We start from the raw sequence: 25,206 nt of genomic DNA on the forward strand, positions 1-25,206 counted from the left end.
TCCTGCCTCAGCCTCCCAAAAAGCTGGGATTATAGGCGCCAGCCACCATGTCTGGCTAATTTTTTTGTATTTTTAGTATAGATAGGGTTTCATCATGTTGGCCAGGCTGGTCTTGAACTCCTGACCTCAGGTGATCCACCCACCTTGGCCTCCCAAAGTGCTGAGATTACAGGTGTGAGCCACCATGCCAGGCCTACCTGCTCCTTTTATTTTCATGGGCAACATCCCTTTCCTCTGATCATCTCATTTCTGCTTCCAAATTCTCTTTCTAGGCTTAGAATACTTTCTGAGTGATCTTTATCTGGTCAAATATCAGAAGAAGAATTAAGAGTAGGGTGGTTAAGAACATAAGCACTGAAGTCAGACTATTTGGGACCAAATCCTGGCAGTGCCATTTACTAGGTGTGGCGTTGGATGAGCCACTAAACTTCTCTGTCTTCATTTTGCTCATCTATAAAGTGGTAGGTAGTATTTCTTGCACAGTGTTGTTATGAAGATTAAATGAGTTAGCGTCTGGCACATAGTGCTTCCGAAGTATGTATAAATAAATAAATAAAACAGCTCCATAGCTACAGAGCTGTCTTTACATATGGGTATGTAAAAATTATTTCAAATTCTAGCAGGCTTCTCCATGCCATTTAGGGCATATTCACTGAATTACCTTCCCTCCAAGTCAAGAAACTATTTCCTCATCTTTCTTTATAGTGTATCATTCATTCCACTCAATAAATCTTTATGGTATGTATATATACTATAAACAAGGCAATGTGATAGGAACAATGAAACAATATTAAAACTATACCAAATGCCATCTAGTACAGTGCTACTCAAAATACCAGTCTGCAAAAATATCGGGAATTTGTGTTAAAAGGCAAATCACTGCACTGCTTCTTTCAATGTGAAAATTTTCTACGGAAAAAAAAAAGTCAATTGAACTAAACAGTGCTCACTGCATAGTTAATTCTGGTGCAACTATTTTATCCCACTGTAAACCAGTAACAGTTTGCAAACCCATATTTAGTCCATGGACCAAGTCTGAGCAGCACTGTTCTAGGTGAAATTCAACATGGGCATACCACAACACATCATATAAAAGGTGTTAAGTGTCAGTGAAATCCTGAGGGAAGCTACTTATGTTTGGGTGGGCAAGGAGGAGGCAACATCTGATCTGGGCCAATTTTGATAAGCTGGGATTGGAGGGGGAAAGAAAGAATGGAGGTTCCAGAAAGTGAGAACAAGATAAGCAAAGGCATTCAGGCCAGAAAGTTCAGAGCATGTCTGAAAATGTCAGAATAATATCTTCACTTATTAAAAACACAAGACATATTAAAGGAAGTGGGAGATAAAAATGGTAAATTTACTACTCAACATCTTAAAACTCCGTAGATTTAAAACTGAACTCCTGATATTTTCCTCCAAACTTCCCTTTCCTCCTCCAACATGCCCTACTTCAGTAAATGGCACCTCCACTTTCACAAACCCTTCTATCTCACCCCTACGTCCTGCTCATATCCTATCAAACTGATGATATATCAGTCATCAAATATCAGGAAATAGAGCAGATGGGAACAAGGAAAATAAGCTAGAATCTGAATGGTTTACTTTTATCACGAGAAGCAGTGTGTCTGTTTCTTTTTCCTAAAGAGGTGGTTTTCATTAGCAGAATAAACTAGAGGACTTGGTAAAGCACAGATTGTTGGGCCTTACCCTCACAGTGCTAATTAGGTCTGGAGTTGGAGCCCGCTAAGTTCTAATAAGGTCCCAGGTGATGCTGATTTTGCTGGTCTAGGGACCACTTTGAGAATCCCATGTTTTCAGTATTCTGGGGAAAAAAGCCCAAATGACTTATGTTTCAAACATTTTTCTTAAAACCCGAGAAGTCAATTTCCCTACATTCAATTTATTGCTGGGGGGAGGGAGGAGAATGACAAGAACAACAAAAATGCAGCTATTCCCTCTAAAACTTTAGACTAAACATGGACTCAATTATTTCTTTAATACTCCTTGGGTATACCATCTATGGAATAAACACAACCTTTTTGTTAAACCAGGTAAGTCAAACTTCGTCATCGCTGAACTCTACAAAAAAAAAAAAAAAGACTCTGACTTACTGTGGTTCTCAACTAGGGGCTATTTTTCCCCTCCAGTGGACATCTGGCTAGAGGCATTTTTGATAATCACAATTAAGGAGACATTATAAGCATCTACTCGCTGGAAACCAGGGATGCCATCCTATAATGCACAGAACAGGCCCCCACAACAAAGAATTATCTAGCTCCAAATGTCAATAGTATCAAGGTTAAGAAATCCTGATCTAATGCAAAGCCAGAGTAATATTTTTGTAAAAATGGACCTTTTTAGGTATCTGCCACAATCAGGCGTTATTTTTTTTTCTGGGGTAGCTAACATTTTGAGTCTTTAAAATAAGCAATATGGTTGAAGTTTAAAAATCTCAAAGAAATGTTTACTAGTCAAAGCATTTTTTCTACTGCCTCTTGATTTTTCTATTCAAAACAATGTGGCCTTTGCTGGTAAGATGACTTTTTTCAAAAGTCTCAGTGGATCTGGATTGCTCACATTTCTGAGAAGTGGATACAGAGGACTGGACCCATAATCAGAGGCTTTTTGTCCCATTATGTTATTTGTGACGGAGACATGTTTGGCTATGAGAAAGTCCAAATGTTGTTCTATTAATTGGGTAAAATTACTTAACTTCCTTTTTTTATTTTTATTTTTTCTTGAGACTAGGTCTCGCTCAGGCTAGAGTGCAGTGGTGCAATCACAGATCACTGTAGCCTCAACCTTCTAGGCTCAAGCAATCCTCCCACCTCAGCTTCCCAAGTAGCTGGGACCACAGGTGCATGGCACCATGCCCGGCTAATTTTTCTGTATTTTTTGTAGAGACAGGGTTTTGCCATGTTGCCCAGGCTGGTCTCAAACTCCTGAGCTCAAGTGATCCATCCGCCTTAACCTCCCAAAGTGCTGGGATTACAGGTGTAAGCCACTGTGCCTGGCTAAAATTACTTAACTTTCAATGCCTCAGTTTCATCTTCTATTACATTGTCAGGGGCGGGGAACTATAAACACACTTCATGGGATTGCTGTAAAGTTAATGAGACATGTTAAGTGTTTAGTACAGTGCCTAGAACATAGAAACACGGAATGAATAATAGCTATTATAATTATTACCTCTTTTTTTCTTTCTTCTAGAGCCAGAAACTTTTGATACCATTTTTCATGCTGTTGAACTTCATCTTGTGTTTTTCCAGGAAGGTGTTCTAGAACTTCTTCCATAAATGTTGGCTTCCCTTTATGTTTGTTTCTCACCTTTACAAAGTTCTGGTGATCATAATCATCCCAGGCACCTTGTCGCCCTCCTGTTTGCTGAAGGAATTTTTCAAAATCTAGTACCTCTTCTGGAAGAGTACTTGGTGTTACTTTGTCTACAGGAACTTTGCTTGAGATTGCTCTGAAAGCTTTCTCTGTTTCTGAATTACCCAAAGCCCATGTGTCAATTTTTCTTGATATGGCACTCAACTCATTATTAGTTGTCTTCTCTTCTTTAATTAGCTCTTCATATCTAAAATTTTAAAAATAAAGTTTGAATAAGAAGACAATCCATATTAACCCTTCATTTTCCATCAAATTTAAGATACCTGACTCTTTATATCATCTTCTCCACTTAACATTATTAACATTTATAAATTTAAGCCTTAAAAGAGTCTCCTCAGAGATAAAAACAATCTTTCAAATTCTTATTTGGGATTTTATAGTAACTAAATATGAACAAAATTTCGCTTTAAATATGAAAAGCCACCTAAAACTGAAAACAAGAAAGATATTATATTGCTTTTGTATAAGACTCAAATACATAATAACAGAATGCATTATACACAAAAATGTACTGGGGCCAGTTATTAAAAAATAAAGGTCAATAATTTTATATTAAAATGAGTTTAAAACATACATCAACCTCTGCTCTTCTTTAAAAGTGTTAATTGCATTTTCAATTTCTTCCATCATTTCTCTGAGCTTCTCAACAACTGTAAAAGAAACACGGAAAATTATTTTGTGCGATTTTCCCATATGGCTAAAAGTTAAATATTAGGAAGAAAAAGTGGAATGTTCTCCTAATTTTAAAATATTTCTTAGCCTAAGGCATAAGAAAGTTGTGCTCAAAAGTGAATTTTTATGATTGCTATTTTTTCTGATTACAGACATTTTCCCTATATACTCATATCATAATTATCTCCATTTTAGAGCTGAGGAAATGAAAGCTCAGAGATATCAAGTAACTTGCCTAAAATTACATAGCTAACAAGTGAAAGATCAAAGGTTTGACCCAATACCTGCCTGATTCCTAAGTCCATACACCCTGAGACCTTTAATTTGTTGCTTTGATTCTCAGGAATGAATATTACAGTAAGCAAGGAGGTAGGGATATAATTTGTGGGATTTTTTTCCAAAAACTAGCACTTGTCCTAAATCAGTTTAACCTTTCCTTATGTATTAGAAATGCCTCTCAAAGATAATTATTTCAGAAAGCAAATGAAGGGAAAACGCTGGGACAGGATTAAGGAAATCAATCTTTTTTCCCCTTAATTAGCTGTTTTTAAACCTTTCTATAACATAGATTCCCGATCCTGTAAATGTCACTAGTATGTGTTCTGCCTACCTTATAATTTCTAAGGATTTGATAATACTTTAATGGATACACACAGAAATGCCCGATTATAGTTCTCCAGTGTAAACTTACTAAATCCTAACCGATAGAGTTTAGCTCCATTAATAAACTTATTAAGTCCTAACCAATAAAGTAGAGTTTAGCTCCATTAATAAACTTAAGTCTTAACCAATAAAGTAGAGTTTAGCTCCATTAATGCCAAACAGAAAATACTAACACATAAGAAAGATTATAATATCTAAATTTACTTACAATCAGGTGTAGGCTTCACATCTTTTAACTGATGCTGAAGTTTCTTTACATTATTATGTATTTTGGCCAATTGTTGCTGGATTTTTGCTCCTATAAGAAAGAAGTATGCACTTTAAAATAATTCTGTGACAAATGTGGTTACAATTCAGGATTCTACATGTAAGACTGATCACTGTTAGTAAAAGCCAAGAGCAATTAAATAAAGAACAAAAGATATTTATGTCAAAACATTAATACTTTAAGTACCTTTGTTCTAAATAAAGCATCCTTCGATATCTTCCAATATTTAAAAGCATAATGGGTTAAGTCTTACTATAACCCGTGCTAAGGAAATGTCTTTTTTTCCCCTTCTGTGTAGATTGAGTTATTGGACATTGTTTTAGATGTAAATATTAGCAGTTTCAGCATAGTTTTTGTTCTTTAATAGTGTTTCATTTCTTTTTAATTTGTTATAACTTATGGAAATAGAATTTGGTCTTAACTCTATTGTGGGAATATTAAAACTATTCAGTTAATTCTGTGAATACTGAGAAACTTCCCATTGAGAATTAATTTCATCCAACCAAATCTTCTAGGAAAGGGGCAGGTGATACTCATTGTTATCACTGGCACGGCCCTGAGGAGGTGCCTCAGGTATCATTCAGTGGTATACTATGCCACAGGTTGCCAAGCTCAATCAAAGGACCAGCCTGGAGTAAGATATTAGGCCCACAATAAAGCCTGAAAAATAAATGAGAGTCTCAACGATTCTTTCAAATCGTCTTTATCAGCATAAAGGATTCTTCTTTCATATTTTTTTCTGAAGGAATAATCTTACTTTAATATTTACTTAAATTACTAGGCTAATGTAAAAATATTCGCATTCTTATAATAGTAATATTATTATTTTACCTTCTTGGGGTATTTTATGCACCCTCCTCTTTTTTGTTTTTGCAACTTTTCCACAAATAAGCACAAAGCACCAAAGGCTCTGTACAAAAGTCCTTAAAAGTAATTATTTTTTTAAGAAAAAGTTTACCTATAGGTTTGCAGTCAGTGTGAATATCCAAAATAAACCTCTTAATACGTATATGACAACTTTGGCTTGTTCTGTGTTTTTCATTAAAATTCAAGAATTCCATAAAGGCAGAAACTTTTTGTAATTTACTTTGTAGGGTCTTACTGTTGAACTTTAGGTCATGAAACCTCTCTAGTAAAGTAATTAGGAAAGTGTTTTTTGTTGTTTCATTTTAGCCTTAGTTTGATCAGCTACCAAAATATCACTGCAGGGCTGATAATCTTTTTATTTTATTTATTCATTTGGATATATAGACAAATCATTTAAGTACAATATGACATAAATGCAGACTAAAATTGAGGTATGATATTGGAGGTAAGGAATAGGTATTTCTACTGCTCAGCTGTAATATATGAAGGGAAAACTTCTCTATACTAAGGCAAGCATTCTTTACTCTCCTAGACAGGAAAAACATAAAGTGTAGTAACACTACACTTTATAAGAGCAAAACTTATAAAAATAACTTAAAAAAATACGCAAAACTATAGAACAAAGGGAAATAGATTGGTACAAATAAAGTTGCCATAATAAAGGGAAAATCAAGTGACCTAAAATTTGCACAAAATTTTACTTATTGGCATTACTGAGACATAGAAAAATCAGCCTCCCAGTTGTCTACAAAAGAACTGAGAGAAATAAAGAAATATTGAATCAGGGGTGTCTCGGTTTTTCAATGTATCAAAGAAGGAAAATGATTCCTGCCACTGCTTGGCAAAGGATAACTTTTTAAAGTAGTGTAACCATTTCTTTTAAAAAATAGTGCAACCTTGTATTTTGAAAGAAAAAAATCACTAAGAATTTATTTTAATTGATGATAAGGGAGTATCATGAGCAGTCTCATCTCTACATAGTAAGTCTTAATATTTTATAAAGCCTAGTTATTTGATAACCATTATTTTTCCTTTAAGAAATGCTAAGCAGCTTTTTTATTATAAAGATTTTACAACATACAGAATCTAACGCTACAATGAAACAAATATTCTCAAATTCTTTAAGGGTAACATTCAGTACACTATTGACAATGATTAATATTCATAACAAACAAAAGAACATAGTCATGTACAATCTATCTATAAGGTACATTTTTATATATTATCTCATCAGATGCATAGTACGGCTCTCCTGAGGTAGAAATCACAAGTTTTAGAATGTAGACAAGGAAACTCAGGTTTATGCAATTATCTGACTTGATCACTTCACACAACTGCTAATTATAGCTTTGAATCTGTTGATGCTTACTGAGTCCAGGGCTCAGTCAACAATGCCAGGGTAATGAGCTAACATCAGACAGCCCAGAAATCACTCTGCTTTTAAGAAATTTTAATAGCATTTGGTGGTGTGTCAACAAAAAAAATCCCCAAATCCTCTCTTTCTTGTTAAATTGGAAAAAATATACAACAGAAAACAATCCAGTTAGTATGACTAAATAGTGACCCGAAAGAATAAACATGTCCCTAAAAGACAAATTTTACCAACTAAAATACAGAGAATATAACACAGTCAATAGAGAACTGACTCTATTGATAGAGAACACAATACAGTCAATGCACAAAGACAAAGCACAGGGTAAAACTACAACTTTATATCGCTCAACAGTTTTTAGTTCATCACAAACTCAACTTACTTTCTGTTTTCCTGCTGTGAATCAATTTATTTTCCAATTCTTCTAGCATACTATGCTCAATTCTGAAGTCACTTTTTTGGTTGTAGAAATGACTGTGTTTATCTTTTTCCATGTTAATTACTCTTTAGGAAAAGAAACAAATAGTATAAATATGATCTAAATATATTTTTAATAGTTTAAAATATGAAGACACTCAATAATCAGTATTTTATATTTGGATTAATTCATCTATGGAATAAAAATAATTACTTTGGTTAATAAGGCTAAGGAATCAAAACATTAGTCAAAATAATAGCTAGAAGAGTTAATTTCAATCAAACACAACTATAATTTGAACTTCTAGGTAAATCATAAAATGATAATTTAAGAAAATGTGGATATACATTTGCTTTGAAAATGCATAAGCTTTTGACTATTGATTCCAACTCAATCTCACTGGAGCCTGAAAATGGCCATCACTGCTGATGACTGCTTTCAATAGTAGATACTATTAATTTTGTAACCTTAGCCAAGATGGTTAACCTCTCCAGGTATGAACCTCCTCATCACTAAAATGTGAATAATAACAGCTCTCCACTATCTAATAGGGCTATTATTCACATCAAATGGGAAAATATATGTGGGAGATCTCTGTACAGTACAAGTATACTATGGAAATGCAAGTTATTAATATTATTAATAAAACTAAAACTTCGAGAGACTAACCATCTACAAAGACAGGAAATTTCGGGTATTTAATGACTATTGTCTACATTTACTTCAGGGCTTCTTTCAGCACATCTTTGCCCCTTGAATTTAGTCTATCTAACAGTAAGGAGTTCTCATTGTTAGTTTGCACCCTAAGAGAAAACAAAAATAAAATAAAACACTACTGAGAAACTTTTTTGATTGGGCGAAGAAATTAATTCTCAAATTACCTTTTTTTTTTTGAGACAGGGTCTGGCTCTGTCACCCAGGCTGGAGTGCCATGGTGCCATCTCAGCTCACTGCAGCCTTGACCTCCCTGGCTTAAGCAATCCTCCAACCTCAGTCTCCTGAGTAGCTGGGACTACAGAGGCACACACCACCATGCCCAGCTAATTTTTTTTTTTGATAGATATAGGGTTTTGCCATGTTGCCCAGGCTGGTCTTGAACTCCTGAGCTCAAGTCATCTGCCCACCTCGGCCTCCCAAAGTGCGTGAGCCATCATGCCCAGCCAAAATTAATTTTCTTAATGTGTTTCTTTCTCCCAGGTGGAAATTAATATGAATATTTCTCCACTAATCTTGGATGTAATAAGTGGTGGAGCATCGCTGGCCATTTACTTAATTCACACAACCTGAGAGGCAACTATCTATACCGTAGAGTTTCCCAATCTTTTCCACTTTGCCATACATAGAGAATTTTTTTTTTTTTTTTTTTTTTTTTTTTTTTGAGACAGACTCTCGCTCTGTCACCCAGGCTGGAGTGCAGTGGTGCGATTTCAGCTCACTGTAACCTCCGCCTCCCTGGTTCAAGCAATTCCCCTGCCTCAGCCTCCCGAGTAACTGGGACTACAGGCGCCTGCCACCATGACTGGCTAATTTTTGTATTTTTCATAGAGACAGAATTTTGCCATGTTGGCCAGGCTAGTCTCAAACTCCTGACCTCAAGTAATCTTCCCACCTTGGCCTCCCAAAATGCTGGGATTACAGGCATGAGCCACCGCATCTGACCGCCCATAGAGAAAAATTTAATATTCATAAGACACATGGGGGTAGACAGATGAGACTGCCCCAGAGCCCACCACACTACTCCAAAGGCTGAGGGGATCATGTCTTAGCATGTGTGTTTAGGTAGCTTCTATTGTTTGTGAGAAGAAATAATGGGTAGACAAAGATACCAAATAGATTTCAGTCCCACCTGGCAACTCTAATGGACTGAGCCCTGTGTTGAGGACTGGGAAGTTCATCTAGGCTCTGGTTGCAGATGGGGAAAATTACTATGATAAAAAGAAACGTCTGCCATGGACACGGGATATGCTACAACTTTATATCACTCAACAGTTTTTAGTTCATCACAAACTCAACTTACTTTCTGTTTTTCCTGGATTAGAAATATTAACCTATAAGGATATTCAAAATATGCTAATTAATGGAGACAAGTCGACAAAAATGAAAACAACCTCCTCAATAGAAGAAATGCAAATTAAAACTATATCACAGTAACACTGCACACCTATCATATTGGCAAAAAAATCACAAATTTAATATATTTTGTTGACAAAACTGTGAGAAAAACATGTCTTCTCATACATTGTTGGTGGAACTGTTGTCTATGGAGGGCAATTTAGCAATATTTATCACATTTGCAAATTCATTTATCTCTGACCCAGTATTTCCTTTTAGGAATTTATCCTGAAGATATACTTACAAACAAATAATGTTGACCTATGTGGGTATGGTAATTAATTGCAGCACTGTTTGTTATTAAAAAAAGATTGAATATAACCTAAATGTCCATAAATATGAGCAGGTTAAATAAATCATATTACATTCATACACTGAAATATGATAGAGTGGTACTGTGTTCTACATACTGACAGGAAAAGATCTCCAAGATAACCTCTTTTTAAAACAAAGTTTTTGTAGGAAAATGTTAGACATATTCAAAAGTACAGAATGGTAAATTGACGCCCATCATATGATATGAATTTTATCTCACCCTGATTCAGCAGTTTTACCTCTCATTTCATCTATCCATCTATCTTTGCTTTGCTCAGTTTAAGTATTTTCAAGTAAATCCATTACATCTACCTTTGCTTTGCTTAGCTTAGCTTAAGTATTTTCAAGTAAATCCATCACATTATGCAATTTCACCCCAACAAACTTTTGTGTGTGCCTCTAGAGAGTACTGATATTTGACTTACCTAACTATAATGCCATTATTGTGCCTAGCAAAATCTACAATTCCTTGTTATCTAAGATATACACTTTAAAAAAAAATGCAGAGCAATGTGGACAGTATGCTACCATTTATACAAAAAAGGAAAAATCTGAATATATATTTCTTTATAAACACATAAAATATCTGGGGAAGGATACATAAGAAACCAAAACTAGTGGGTTATCTGAGTGGAAAGGAACTGGGTAGCTTGGATGAAGAGTAAAATTGAGACTTTCCACTGGGTACCCTTTGATTTGTTTTGATTCTTGAACCATGTAAATATATTGCCTATTTTAAAAATTTTAAAAAAGATATTATAGATTGTGGTTTTTTGTTTGTGTTTACGTGAATTGTTAGATAGAAACACTCTTACAATGAGTTTTTCTAATATTCTTTCAGTGAGTTTTTTCAATGCCCTAAAACAGATGAAGAAGCCTTCTCAGAACTGTAAAACACACTGGTTGCTGCAGCTATGGATATTAACCATTTGGTGGACATTACCCTATCTAGAAAGAAACATAAAACAGAACCTCTAACCTAGAATCTAATTCTATCTAGAGTAATGCATTGTGGAAATTATAAAGAATTGTATTTTTTCAAATTCTGAATACTAAAGATATAGGTATTAGCAACTTCAAGCATACAATACGTTATTATTAACTATAGTCACCATGCTGTACATTAGGTCTCTAGATCTTTTCTATTTTATAACTTGTACCCTTTGACCAACATCTCCCCATTATCCCCACTCCCACCTCATCACCCCCAGACTCCTGGTAATCACCATTCTATTCTCTGTTTCTGAGTTTGACTTTTTTAAGATTACACATATAAATGAGATCATGCATTGTCTGTCTTTCTGTGTATGGCTTATTTCACTTAACATAATGAAAATCTCAGCTCACTTTTCTAAGAAAGTTGATCTTAAATATTCTCAACCCTTCACGCACACACAAGGTAACTATGTGAAGTGATGGATATGTTAATTAGCTTGATTGTGGTAATCATTCTGCAATGTATGTGTACATCCAGACATCACACTGTAGACATTAAATATATATAATTTTTATTTGTCAGTTATACCTCAATAAAGGTGGGGGAAAAGACAAAAGTATTATGTAAATGCAAGGAGAATTTAGTCTCCAAAAGCTACAATATGGTAAAGCTTTTCAAAATTCTAACAGTACACTTTTTCATTGGTAGAATTTCTAAATAGAGAACTGCCACCAATTCTGATCCAGAGACCATTCCTTATAATAGGCTCCTTTTCTCATGTCCTTTGGCAAATTGATACTATGTAGGTTCAAAGCAACGTTTTGATAAAGCTCTCAACTGTAGGGTAGAGTGGGGTGCCTTGAGTTCTAATTCTTTTTAACATTCTTCATATTTATATGCTGGTACTGCTGACAACATTAACATTCAATAAATGTCAATGGTTGTTTAAAGAAAAAGTTCATATATATTGAAAATTTAAAATAAATGGAAGCTTCTCAAATAGCTTGGTCATAATGGGCAAAATGGATCTGAAAGGAGCAGAAACCAAGGAATTGAGATCAATTAAAAAGCCACTCAAAAAAAAAAAAAAGTAAGAGCACAGACTTTTCATTAAAATGATTCACTGTCTTCCTTAGTGAGATCACACCCACATATTCAAATAGGCTTGGTGGTGAACATCACTGGTTAGTAAGAAGAACAATGGCTTTCAGAGTGGCTGGAGCCAGCCTAAGAGTCCCTCAAACACCATTTATTAACCATGTAACCTATGGAAAGATGTTTATCCTCTATGATCCTCAACATCCTCATTTGTAAAACAGGAAGAAGAGCAATTTAAATATATGATGTTCATCATTTATAAAACATTATAAAACACTTTCATATACACATAATAAAAAAACACAAAAACAATTCGCTTCCTCAAAAACATTTACCAGGCATTTAGTTATAAAGTGAAAATAGATTAAGTCTGTTACTTGTTATATAAAATCTAAAGAAACAGCTATTTTTTTCCCTTGAAATACACAGATTCAAAATTGTAAAAATAAAGAAAATTGAAATAACTCTACTTACAATTAACTTTATATTGAACAGCCTATTATTTCATACCTCCCGTCTTTCTCTTATTATATTTGACAGGCTAGTGATTACAATTTTATAACTTAATGTGAGCCTAGGTAGTGTAGAGTAGAATTAATTTTTTATTGTCCATTATAAAATGGCTAGTAATGTTATTTGAAGATTATATTCTTATACTTACTGATTTTTAAATTTTTCTGCTGTGCGTACAAATTCTGCTTTCTTAGTCTGATTAACTTTCTGCTTCCAGTTTTGGAGATGAAAAGGACGAATTCCACCTGAAGTACTAAAACAGCCATCACTCTGCATTGAGAACAAGAAAAACTTAACAGTAATGAAAATAGTAAGACACAAATGTGGAATTTTTTCAGAGAGATAAAATGTCAATAGTTGAGTTTCTTGAAGGATAATTTTGGGGCCAATCTCACTTAACTCTTAAAAGTACATTTGTGGAAGAAGGAGTATCTATCAAATGAAGGAACATCTATCTTAAAATGCTAAACTGAGTAAGAAATGTTAAATATCCAGGGATTATTTGCAAAATAATCTAATTCATTCAGTCGGTCATTTAACAAATATGTTTTGAACACTATGAAGTGACACGGGCTACATTAGACACTAGGGAAACAATGATGATCTATAATAATATGGCCCCTGTCTGAAGGTCTAGTGAGGAAAAACAGATTTAAAGAGATAAGAGTAAACAAGCAATAAAATGAAAACTCCACCAGCTGCAATAAATGCTATTAAGAAAATAAATATTAGGGCTCAGATGGAGAAAGCAGAGAAAGGGTTTGCTTTTTTCAGTTACAATGGTCACAGAAGGTCTATTTGAGGGGATGACTTTAAGGAAGATTGAAGCCAGCCATGACAGGAGCAGTAGGAAAGTGTGTTCTAAGCAAAGGGATCCACATGTGCAAAAGCCCTAGAGCATGAAAGACTTTGCTGAGTTCAAGCAGAGAAAGGCCAATTGTGTCATGAGATTAGTAATGGTGTGGATCTTGGCAGGAGATGAAAGTAGAGAGGCAGGTATGTGCCAGATCATACAGATATTTTAGGTCACTTAGGGGGTCTGGATTTTATTGAAGAGTTTTGAGCAGAGAAATGCCATGATACATTTAACTCTTTAAGAACAATTTTCTGGCTATTTTTTTGGAGAGTAAATTGATGGGAGGTGTGGGGGTGGAGTGAGGCAAGACTGGAAGCAGGAGATCAATGAGGTACCTAGTACAGCTATAGAGACAAGGAATGACAGTGTCCAGGACTACTGGGCTGATAGAAAATAAAAGAAGACTCAATGTATTTTGGAGGTATCACCGAGAGGGATTGCTGAGCAATAAAAATGGGTTGTGGGGGATGAGGGGAAAAGGAAACAAGGCTTCAAATTTCCAGGAGCAAAAAAGAACAAAGTATTAAATCTAAATCTAGGAAATATATTTTAAGTCAAAATGTAATTCACAGACCATAAAATATGTCTGTTTGAAGTGTACAATTCAGTGGTTTTTAGTGTATTCACAAAGTTTTGTAACCATCATGACTATCCAGTTTCAGAATATTTTCATCATACCAAAAAGAAACCTCATACCTATTAGAGGTCACTCCCCATTCCCCTTCCTCCCAGCTCCTGGCAACCATTAATCTACTTTCTGACTCTATGGATTTGCATATTCTGGAGAATTTATATAAATGGGCTCATACAATGTGTAGCCTTGTCTGACTTCTTTCACTTCACATGATGTTTTCAAGATTCATGCATGTTGTACCATGAATCAATACTCCATTCCTTCTTACAGCTGAATAATACTCCATTATATGGGTCTACCACATTTTCTTTATCTACTCATCAGTCATTAGCTGATGGACAATTGGGGTGTTTCCATTATTTGGCCAAATTAATCTGAACATTTGTGTACATGTTTCAATGTGAATATATGTTTTCAATTCTCTTCATTATATACCTAGCGGCAGAATTTCTGGATCATAAAGTAACTATTTTTTTTTTTACTTTCCTATTTTGAAAAATTGGGTGGCATAGTGGGGCCTGGTGGCTCATGCCTCTAATTCTAGCACTTTGGGAGGCCAAGGTGGGAGAATAGCTTGAGCTCAGGAGTTTGAGACCAGCCTGGGCAACATAGCAAGATCCTGTCTGTATAAAAACTTAAAAAAAAATTAGCCAGGCATGGTGGTGTGAGGCCACCAGGAGGCCACCTCAGGAGGCTGAGGTGGGAGGATCACTTGAGTCCAGGAGATTAAGGCTGCAGTAAGCCATAACCACACAACTGCACTCCAGCCTTGGGGGACAGAGCAACACACTGTCTCAAAAACAACAACAACAACAAAAAAGGATTGCCCTTTTATTGTTGAGCTGGAAGCATTCTTTATATACTGGATGTAAAAGTCCCTTATTAGACATATGATTTGTAAATATATCCCCCCATTCTCTGAGTTGTCTTTTCACTTTCTTGATAATGCCTTCGAAGCCCCAAAATTTGAAACTTTTTAAAGAATTGCCAGACTGTTTTCCACAGTGGCTGCACCATTTTACATTCCCACCAGCAATGTATGGGGGTTTCAATTTCTCCACAAGCTCACCAATAACTGCTATCGTCTGTCTTTTTTATTACAGTCATCTTAATGGGTATGAAGTGATTTCTCACAGTGGTTCTGATTAGTCCATAATGACTAATGATGTTGAGCATTTTTTTCATGTGCTTATTGGCCACTTCTTTTAAGGAATGTCTACTTAAATCCTTTCCCTTTTTAAAAATTTGGTTATTTGTCTATTTATTGTTGAATTGTAACAGTTATTTATGTTACTCAACTTTTATGGGAGGCTATTGTTTTGAACAGAGCTCCTGCAGTAGGCCCCAACAGACCAGACAAAATAAAAATAGAGTCACTCATGCTAAGTGCCACATGATTAAAATGAAACTTCGAGGAAAGAGGTAGATTTCCCCAACTGACCAATTTTTCCTGAAAACAAGAGATGCACAGCAACCAATCAGAAAGGGTCCAGTCAACCTGAGCCCGAGTAATAAGAAAAGCCCCTCTGCTTTTACCTTCATAAGTTACCCAAAGTAAACAGATGTTAACAATCCTCTTTCCTTTTTTTTTCTTTTTTTTTTTTAATTAAAGTGGTGAGGGTCTTCTTATGTTGCCCAGGTTGGACTCTTGGGCTCAAATGATCCTCTCGTCTCAGCCTCCTGAGTAGCTGAGACTACAGGCACATGCTACTGTGCTCAACTCCAATCTGCTTTTTTCTTTTATTTTTCTTTTTGCTTCAAAGTATTCTTTAATAATTGAGATTTTATTGGTTGTGTTGAAAATCAGTACACACACATTTCAATTTGCACACAATTTTTAACATAGGTACCAAAAATCTAAAATGCCATTTTTTCCCCCCCGAGACGGAGTTTTGCTCTTGTCATCCAGGCTGGAGTACATTGGTACCATATTGGCTCACTGCAACCTCTGCCTCCCGAGTTCAAGCAATTCTCCTGCCTCAGCCTCCCGAGTAGCTGGGATTACAGGCGCCCACCACCACGCCCAGCTAATTTTTGTATTTTTAGTAGACACAGGGTTTTGCCATGCTGGCCAGGCTGGTCTCGAACTCCTGACCTCAGGTGATCCGCCCGCCTTGGCCTCCCAAAGTGCTGGGATTACAGGCGTTAGCCACCGCACCCAGCCACCATGTACTTTTAAAAGTTACTCCAGTGACTTTCCAGCTTAAATTAGGAGGGAAATTTTCCTTAAGAGGTGATCAAGTACCAGTATCTTCACATGTTGATAAGCTGTTAAATACATCCCAGCAACTCACAATTTAATACCATATACACTACAAACTCTACTTTTCAGTCTTTCACAACACACTAACAATGTTATTAGGAAAATATAGGACTACCATAACCAAAGATGTCACAGAGTGCACACAATTCTGACAGGGAAAGCCATGATCAAAGAGTGGTTTTTATAAGGAAACAATTCTACTAAAAAATAACATGGGAATGGAAGTAATTTAAAATGTTCAAGACATTAAATGCAGGACCGTGACTCCATATCGCCATTTCGTATGCTTAGTATTAGAAGATATAAGAACTAACCCCCATCTATGGAATGCTATGCTGACACCCAAGACAGTCAAAGCCTCCCATAATTGAATATTCCACACTATTTTCTGGTTGTACCAAAAAATAAACAACCAGCAAATGATTTCACCTCTTAAAGCATTTACACTTAAAAAATAGGATGAGGTGGGATTCCCTCCTTCTTAAAGATGTTCCCTGAGTGACTAAAAAACTTGCATTTACAAGATAGTTGATAAAAATATTCCTCTGGATTGTACAAGGAGGGAGACAGGGACTATTAAGACACAGTAGATGATATTAATCACACTGGCTTCCTTTTTTTTTTAAACCAAATTCATTTTATTGCCAGACAGACTTGGCTTCTTTCCCTCAGCCTTCATCAAAGGCAGGACCCTCTTTGGTTTTAGTTTCTTCTTTTTCTGCAGATAAGTCTTCTTTAGTTTATTGGTTAGCCACTTTGGCCAGTTTTCCTTTTGTTCCCCTTTTCCCTTGGTTTGCACTTTGTGTCTGAAGATTTATCCTTTCATGACTGCCTTTTTTGGCTTCATTTCTGCTTTTGTAGGAGCAGGTTTAGATGACAATTGCAAGAATCTCCTCTTGGGCTCTTCCTTCACTTCCCCTTCTGCTGAGCTGACTTTTCGCTTGGGCTTCTTGGCAGCAGGAAAGGCGCCTGCCTGATGCTCAGTGCTTGCAAGCCCTGGTATGTGAGCCTCTGTGGAGCTGGGCTACCTGGCTGTTGCCGCTCCTCCTGCCACCCCAGCGGCTGAGATCCCCACTTTTTTCTATTGTTTCTGGGTTTTTTGTTCCTACTTTACAGAACCCACTGTTCTGTCATGCCCTGTGGAAATTCTTACTCTATTTTATAGAATGGGATGCTGCCCCAATTTGTGAATCGCAGATAAAAGCCAGTTCGATCTAAATTGAACTAAATTTGTTGTAACTTTGTTCAACATATATTTTAGACGTAAGACCCTTATCAACATATAATTTGCAAGTATTTTCTCCCATACTCTGACTTATCTCTTAACTTTCTTAACAATGTTCTTTTGCAGCGGCTTAATCCCGGCTCACTGCAACCTCTACCTCCACCTCCCCAGTTCAAGTGATCCTCCTGCTTCAGCCTCCTGAGTAGCTGGGACCACAAACACACATCATCAAGCATGGCTAATTTTTGTATTTTTAGTAGGGATGGGGTTTCGCGATGTTGGCCGGCTGGTCTCAAACTCCTGGCCTCAAGCGATCTTCCTGCCTGGGCCTCCCAAAGTGCTGGGATTACAGGCATGAGCCACTGCACATGGTCTAAAGCACAAAAGTCTTTTAATTTTGATGGAATCCAACGTATCTATTTAGTCTTTGGCTACTTGTGCTTTAGGTGTCATACAGGGGAAACTACTGACTGACCAAACGTCATGAAGACTCATGCCTGTGTTTTATTCTAAGTTTTTTAGACATGCATTTAGATCTTTGATCAGATTAGATATTTTTTCAAATATGGTGTGAGGTAGTTCAGCTTCTGTAGGTGGTTATTCAATTGTCCAAACTTTTGTTGAAAAGACTATTCTTTTCTTATTGAATCATCTTGGCACCCTTTTGAAAATCATCTGCCCATAAATCTGTAGGTGTATGTCTTGACTCTCATTGATCTATATGTCTATTGTCTATCCCTATGCCAGTACCATAGTTTGATTACTGTGGCTTTGAAGTTAAATTCTGAATTTAACAAGTGTAAGTCCTTCAACTTTGTTCTTCTTTTTCAAGACTGTTTTGGCTATTTTGGGTGCCTTGCGTTTTCCATATTAATTTTAAGATCAGCTTGTACATTTCTGCAAAATAATTTTTAAAAGGCAGCTAAGATCTTTACAGAGATTGCACTGAATCTGTAAATCAATTTGGGGATTATTGCCGTCTTAACAAAATGAAGTCTTCAAAATCATAAACATTAAGTATTCATTTATATAAGTCTCCTTTAATTTTTTGAATAATTTTTATAGGTTTTAGAGCATAAGTTTTATGCTTCTTTCGTTAAATTCATCCCCATGTATTTTAATCTTTGTGATACTGTTATCAATGGTATTTTTTCTTAATTTCATTTTTGAATTGTCCATTGCTAGTGTATAGAAATACAACTGACTTTTGTATATTGATCTTGTATTCTGCAACCTTGCTGTACTTGTTTATTAGTTTTCTAGTAAGTTTTGTGTGTGTGTGTGTGAATCCCTTAGAATTTTTAATATATATTAGGTCATCTGTGAATAAGTATCATGTTACTTCTTCCTTTCCAATATGAATGCTTTTTATTTGCTCTTCTTGCCTAATTGCCCTAGTTAGAACGTTCAGTGAGTAAAGTGGTAAGAGTGGACAATTTTGCCTTGTTCCTAATCATATGGAAACAGCTTTCCATATTTGATCATTAAGTAATACGTTACTTAATGATGCCTCTATCAGGTTGAGAAAGTTCTCTTCTATTGACAGTTTGTTGACTGGATAATCTGAATTGACCTATCTTCATGAAAGGGTGTTGGATTTTGTCAATTGCTTTTCTGCTTCTATTGGGATGATTATGCAGTTTTGCCCTTTATTCTATTAATATGTAGTATTATATTAATTGATTTTCATATATTAAACCAACATTGCGTGTCTGGAATAAACTGCAACTGATCATGGTGTATAATCCTTTTCATGTTTTTAGATATGTTTGCTAGTATTTTGTTGAGTATTTTTACATCTGTATTTATAACAGATACTATTCTGTATTTTTCTTTCTTGTGATGTTTTTTGTTTGATTTTGGTATCAGGGTAATAATGGCCTTACAGAATGAGAAATGTTCATTAAAAATGTTCCCTCCTCCTCTATTTTCTGAAAAACATTTGTTACAAACAAAAATACATTTATGCTGACTTTCATATTTACCTATATATTTGCAGTACTCTATTCACATTATTCTTCATGTGGATTCAAGTTACTGTCTAGTGTCCTTTTATTTTAGCTTGAAGGACTCCTTTTAATGTAGGGCAATTATGCTAATGATAAGTTATTTTGGCTTTTGTTTGCCTCAGTATGTCTTAAATTCTTCTTCAATCTTACAGAATAATTTTGCTGTACAAAGAACAACTGGCTGGCAGTCTTTTTCTATTTTATGTCATCCCTCTGCCTTTTGGTGTCCATGGTTTCTGATGTGAAAACAGCTGTTAATCTTATTGAGGAATTCCTTATATGTAATGAACTATTTCTTTCTTGGTGCTTTCAAGACTTTTTGTCCATATTTATTGGCAGGTTTATTACGATGTGTCTAGATATGAATTTCTGTGAGTTTATTCTACTTAGAGTTCATTGAGCTCCATCCATATGTAGGTTAATGTTTTTCATCAAATTTGGGAAGTCTTCTATTATTCTTCAAATATTGGTTTTCCTCCTTTTTTCTCCTTTCCTTTCTTTCTGGGACTCTCATTATGCACATGGTAGTATGCCTAACGGTATCTCACAGATCTCAGACTCTGTTCATTTTTCTTCATTCTTTTCTTGCCTCTGTTCTTCAGTCTGGATAATGTGAATTGACCTATCTTCAGGTTTGTTGATACTTTCTTCTGCCAGCTCAGATCTGGTGTTGTCTCTCTAGTGATGTTTTCATTTGAATTCTTGCATTTTTTAACTCCAGAATTTCTACTTGATTCTTTTTTAAATGTTTAATTTCTTTAAAGATTTCTATTTCATTCCCACACTTTCTCTTAGTTCTTTAGATATGGTTTCCTTTAGTTCTTTGAACATATTTAAATAAGTGTTTTGAAGTCTTTGCCTAGTATGTCCAATAGCCAGTATTCCTCAGAGACAGTTCCTTTTTACTGTTTTCCCCATGTGTGAACCATACTTTCTTGCCATGTCTCATAATTTTGTTAAAGACTGGACATATAAAATAATATAATGGACAACTCCAAAAATGAGATTCTCTCCCCTTAGCAGGGTTTGTTTTGTTGCTGTTTGTTTGGTCACTTTAAACTAATTCTGTAAAGTCTGTAGTCTTGGTCAGGTGTGGCAGTGAAATCTCTGATTGGTTAGCTCAGTTGTCAGCCAATAATTGGTCAGAGATTTCCTTAGATGCATTGAACCACTATGTGTCCTAGCCTTTACTACCTTTGGGAAAGGGGGTCTGTATGCATGCTGAAGCATACCTCCTACATGCAGGCAGGCAGTTTACAACCCTACCTTAGTATTTACTTTCTGCCAGCACAGTGTTTCAAAGACAAACAAGGATGAGGACTGAGAGCTTCTTAGGTCTTTCCTGGTGTCTCCTATTGCTGCTGTAACAAACTCACCATAAGTGCAGTGGCTTAAACAACACAAATTTATTGCCTTATAGTTCTGGAGGTCTAGTCTAAAATCAAAGTGTGAACCTGGAGGACATTACGCTAAGTGAAACAGAGATGCAAATCCTGTATAATCTCACTTAAACTGCACGTGGAATCTAACACAGAGTAGAACAATAGTTGCCAGAGGCTGGTGGGGAGGGCAAGGAAGGAAATAGGGAGTTGGTCAAACGGTGCAAAGTTTCAGATAGACAGGAGGAATGTTTTGAGATCTACTGCACAGTAGGTTAACTATACTCAGTAATAATGTATTGTGTATCTCAAAATAACAGAGTAAATTTCAAATGTTTCACCAGAAAAAAATAAGTGAGGTGATAGATATGTTAATTATTAGCCAGGTTTAATCATGCCACATTGTATACATATATCAAAACATCACATTGTACCCCATAAATGTATATAATTATGATTTGTCAATTAAAAATAATGTTAATTAAAACAAAGGTGTTAGTAGGGCTACATTCATTCTGGAAGCTTCAGGGAAGAATCCACCCCCTTACCTTTTTTTCCAGCATCTAGAACCACCTTAATTCCTTGGCTAATGGCCCCTTCCTCACATCACTCCATCCTCTTCCTTCCATCATCACATCTCCTACTTCTGACTCTGATCTTCCTGCGACTCTGTTATAAGGACCTTTGTGATTATACCAGGTCCACTCAGATAATTAAGGTATTTAATTTATCTTAATCACACCTGCAAAGTCCCTTTTATTATGTAAGAGTACACAGTCACAGGTGAAAATAGTTATTATTGAAGGGTTATTTCAGGCAGCCAAGGAACATAAAATTCAGGTCATCAGAGGGAAGGTCCTTAGAAACAAAACACAAGACAGAGCCTTATGCTGGTACAAAACCAGCATCACACTAATGTGATACTGTTAAAGATACTTCAAAAAAGTCATAATTCAGCAACTACAATGATCAAGAGAACAGCTGGTAACAAGAAGGAAATGACATTGGAGAGGAGGATAGACATTTGTGGTCTTCAGTTTTGAAAGGCAATAGCTAAGAGGGGTTATGAACAAATAATATACAAATATTAAAAAGCATGGAAAATGTGTTAACTTTTCATAATGAGTGAGGAATTTATGAGATTCCATGCCCTGAGGATATTGTAAAATAAAATACAATATAAAATAGTTTTAAAACTTCAGAGATATTTACTCCAAAGTAATTTAAAGACACTGTGATGGACTGAATTGTGTTCCCTCAAAATTCCTATGTAGAAGGCCTGATCCCCAAATAACTCTATCTGGAGATGGGGCCTTTATGTTAAATGAGGTCATTAAGGTGGGGACCTAATTTGATAGAACTGGTGTTCCTATAAGAAGAGATGCCAGAGATCTCTTTCTCTCCTCTTGTAACAGAGAAAAGACTATGTGAGGACACAGTGAGAAGGTGGCTGCCTACAGGCCAGGAAGAGAGGCCTCACCAGAAACCAACCCTAAGGGCAACTTGATCTTGAACTTCTAGCTTCTAGAACTGTGAGAAAATAAACTTTTGTTGTTTTAGCCACCAAGTCTGTAGCATTTTGTTATAGAAGCCCTAGCTGACAGGAACTTTAGATATTTTGGTAGACATCTCTAGTATCATGAGATTGCCACCAGGAAAATTATCTCTTCTCAAGAAAATACTAGTTGGTTTCAGTGTTAAAGTCAGTAGGAATATTCGTTCATTTAATCATATGACAAATATTCAAGTTCGGTGTTAGGCTGTAGAATTTGTGTGTATAGGTATGTGCGTGTGGTATGCTGGGGGAAGTACAAAAATGGATAACATGTAAACTCCTAAACATTATCACAATATATCATGCAGTAATTCTGTATTGTTTCGTTTTGTTTTTTTAAAAAAGCCCAAACACACGTGAAGAATTCTACCTAACTATGCTGAGGTAGATTCTCAACAATGAGGCTCTGCTTTCCCTACTAAAGTGGTAAGAAAGTATACACCATGGTTCTCAATCTCAGCACTACTAACTTTTGGACCAGACGATTTTTGTTATGGGTGGCTGTTCTCTGGCCTCTATCCATTAGATGCTAGCAGCCCCTCAACACCCCCCTGCTCCCCACTCTGACAGCCAAAAATGTCTCCAAACATTGCTAGATATCCTCTAGGGGATTGATAAAATATCTGAAAGAGCTCCACAGGTGATCTGATCCAACCCCTGAGAAGGCAAACATCACAAAAGTGTGCATCAATAATAACATTAGGCAACTCGCAAGAAATGCAGATCAGAAGATAGAACATTGCTACAAGAATTTAGAGAAATGATGGAGAAAGCCAGCAACATGGTGTCACACATTTTTTTGAGCATAGTACTTAAAAATACTTTATGTATTATGTATTTTTATTTATTTTATATTTTTTCCTGAGATACTTGAGCCAGAGTTAGAATAATAAAGAGAATTATAGAGGATGTGTGAGAAAATTTGCCGTAGGTGGAATTTCCTGAAGGTCTACGAGTAAAGACACTGTATTTCCTTAAAGGAGGAAAAACATGGAACCTCTCCTCAGCTCATGACAGCCTTCCTTCAGGTTTATATTGATCCACAAATTATTTAGTAAGTGCATACTACGTTCCAGGCACTACACAACAGGCATAGTTCTTGGTGCTGGGAATACAATAAAGAATAAAATTTCCAATACTTTCTGCCCTCATGGAGCTTACATTCTCATGGGGGTGCGAGGGAGGGTGAGGGGTGTGAGGAGAAACATAAACAATAGAAATAAAATATGTAATATAATATATGGTACTAAGTGCTATGGGGAAAAATAAAACCAGAAACAGGGACTGGGTGTGCCGCGTAAGGGGATTCAGTTTAGGGAGATCATGGAAAGTCTCGCTGAGCTGATAACATCTGAACAAAGATACCTTGTCCTCACCACCTAGAAAGCGGTCCTAAGCCGATCACTGGAAACACCTCTGCCTCCGACCATCCCATATTGTCTTTCTCCTTGTGTTCCCAGCGCCGGTACAGTAACAGAGCTGCCACCAATTACTGAGCACAGAGTCCCCCTCCAACCAAGCACTGTGCCAGGGGCTCCCCAGACATAACGTTAGTCCAAAGCTCGGGAGGTGCATGTTACTATTCCCAATTTTTAGAGAAGAAAGTGAGTCGCCGACAGCATATGTTCTTATCACGCGGCTAGGAAGCGGCAGAGCCGGGTTCCCACCCAGGTCTTCCTCGACTCCGAAACTACATGGAGGCGGCTCTGCAAAAGCTGTTAAACGCACAAGCCAACAAAGAGCAACGCCCAGCGCGTGCCAGGCCCCGAGCAGGGGAGGCGAACGCCGCGCCTCCCGCCGGCGCTGCAGAGGGCACCTGTTCGGCCAGGGCCTGCAGCCCCTCGCCTGCCGCCAAAGCAGCTCTCGGTTCTCCCGGATTTACCTGTTGAGGCGCTGGCGTCGCTCCCACGCCGGTCCCGGTGGGCGCGCCCGCCCCTGCCACAGCCCCGGCTACCGCGGTGGCCGCAGCCGCTACCACAACCGTCGTCAGTGCGGCCATGTTTACCCGCCGAGCTACTCGGGCCGCGGCGGCCACCGGTGCCTGGGGATTCGTGGCAGGCGCACCCTGGCCTCTGCAGACAGCTCCCTGCGCTGCGGGCTTGGCCGGGATGCAGGGCGGGGCCGAGATGTAGGGCGGGGTCGGGATGCAGGGCGGGGCTGAGATGCGGGGGTGCAGGGGTGTGGGGGTGCGGGAGGGGCGGGACTGGGGTGCAGGGCGGGGCCGAAATGCGAGGCGGGGGCCGGGATTCAGGCGGGGAGGGGCGGGGCGAGGGAGGGGCAAGGTGCCGGGCGGAGCCGGGATGCAGGGGAGGGGCGGGTCTGGGGTTCTGGGGCGGGCGGGTGTGGGGGCGGGGCGGGGCGGGGGCTGCGCTCTGCCCTGTCGCGGGTTTATATACCCTTTGGGCACTTAACCGACTGTGCCAGCCCAGTCCCATACCTATCAAGAAAATTCATTGTCTTACATCGTCCTTAAATTTTATTCGTGTTATAGTCAATATATACATATTTTTACCTAATATACATCCGCTTTCTAGGTTTCTACTTAGCGCTGCTGAGACTGAGTCTAAATGAAAAAACATTATCAATGGATTCTAACAATAAATCATAGTTTAGATTTTTAAAGAAAAAAAACCCAGCTTGCTACACAGAACCAGATA

General features: G+C 37.2%; 1 protein-coding gene and 1 pseudogene across 4 annotated transcripts in view; both read right to left on the reverse strand.

The window, feature by feature from the left end:
- The window catches only part of CCDC112 (coiled-coil domain containing 112), a 29,553-nt gene extending 4,672 nt beyond the window's left edge, over nucleotides 1–24,881 (reverse strand). For 2 of the 4 annotated variants that reach the window (XM_063810587.1, XM_009449525.5), the window contains exons 1-5: nucleotides 24,432–24,684; nucleotides 7,618–7,739; nucleotides 4,937–5,026; nucleotides 3,968–4,043; nucleotides 3,190–3,580 (exon numbers count right to left, since the gene is read on the reverse strand). In XM_063810587.1, coding sequence (XP_063666657.1) covers nucleotides 3,190–3,580; nucleotides 3,968–4,043; nucleotides 4,937–5,026; nucleotides 7,618–7,729 — 669 coding nt within the window. In that variant the 5' untranslated portion in view covers nucleotides 7,730–7,739; nucleotides 24,432–24,684. Of the gene's footprint in view, nucleotides 1–3,189; nucleotides 3,581–3,967; nucleotides 4,044–4,936; nucleotides 5,027–7,617; nucleotides 7,740–12,776; nucleotides 12,899–24,431 lie in introns of all 4 variants that reach the window. The other 2 variants (XM_517884.7, XM_009449524.5) reach the window with 2 other exon arrangements.
- On the reverse strand, nucleotides 16,921–18,091 carry LOC134810039 (non-histone chromosomal protein HMG-14-like; annotated as a pseudogene).
- Nucleotides 24,882–25,206: the final 325 nt, after the last annotated feature.

This window comes from Pan troglodytes, chromosome 4, assembly GCF_028858775.2.
Source record: "Pan troglodytes isolate AG18354 chromosome 4, NHGRI_mPanTro3-v2.0_pri, whole genome shotgun sequence".
NCBI lineage: Eukaryota > Metazoa > Chordata > Mammalia > Primates > Hominidae > Pan > Pan troglodytes.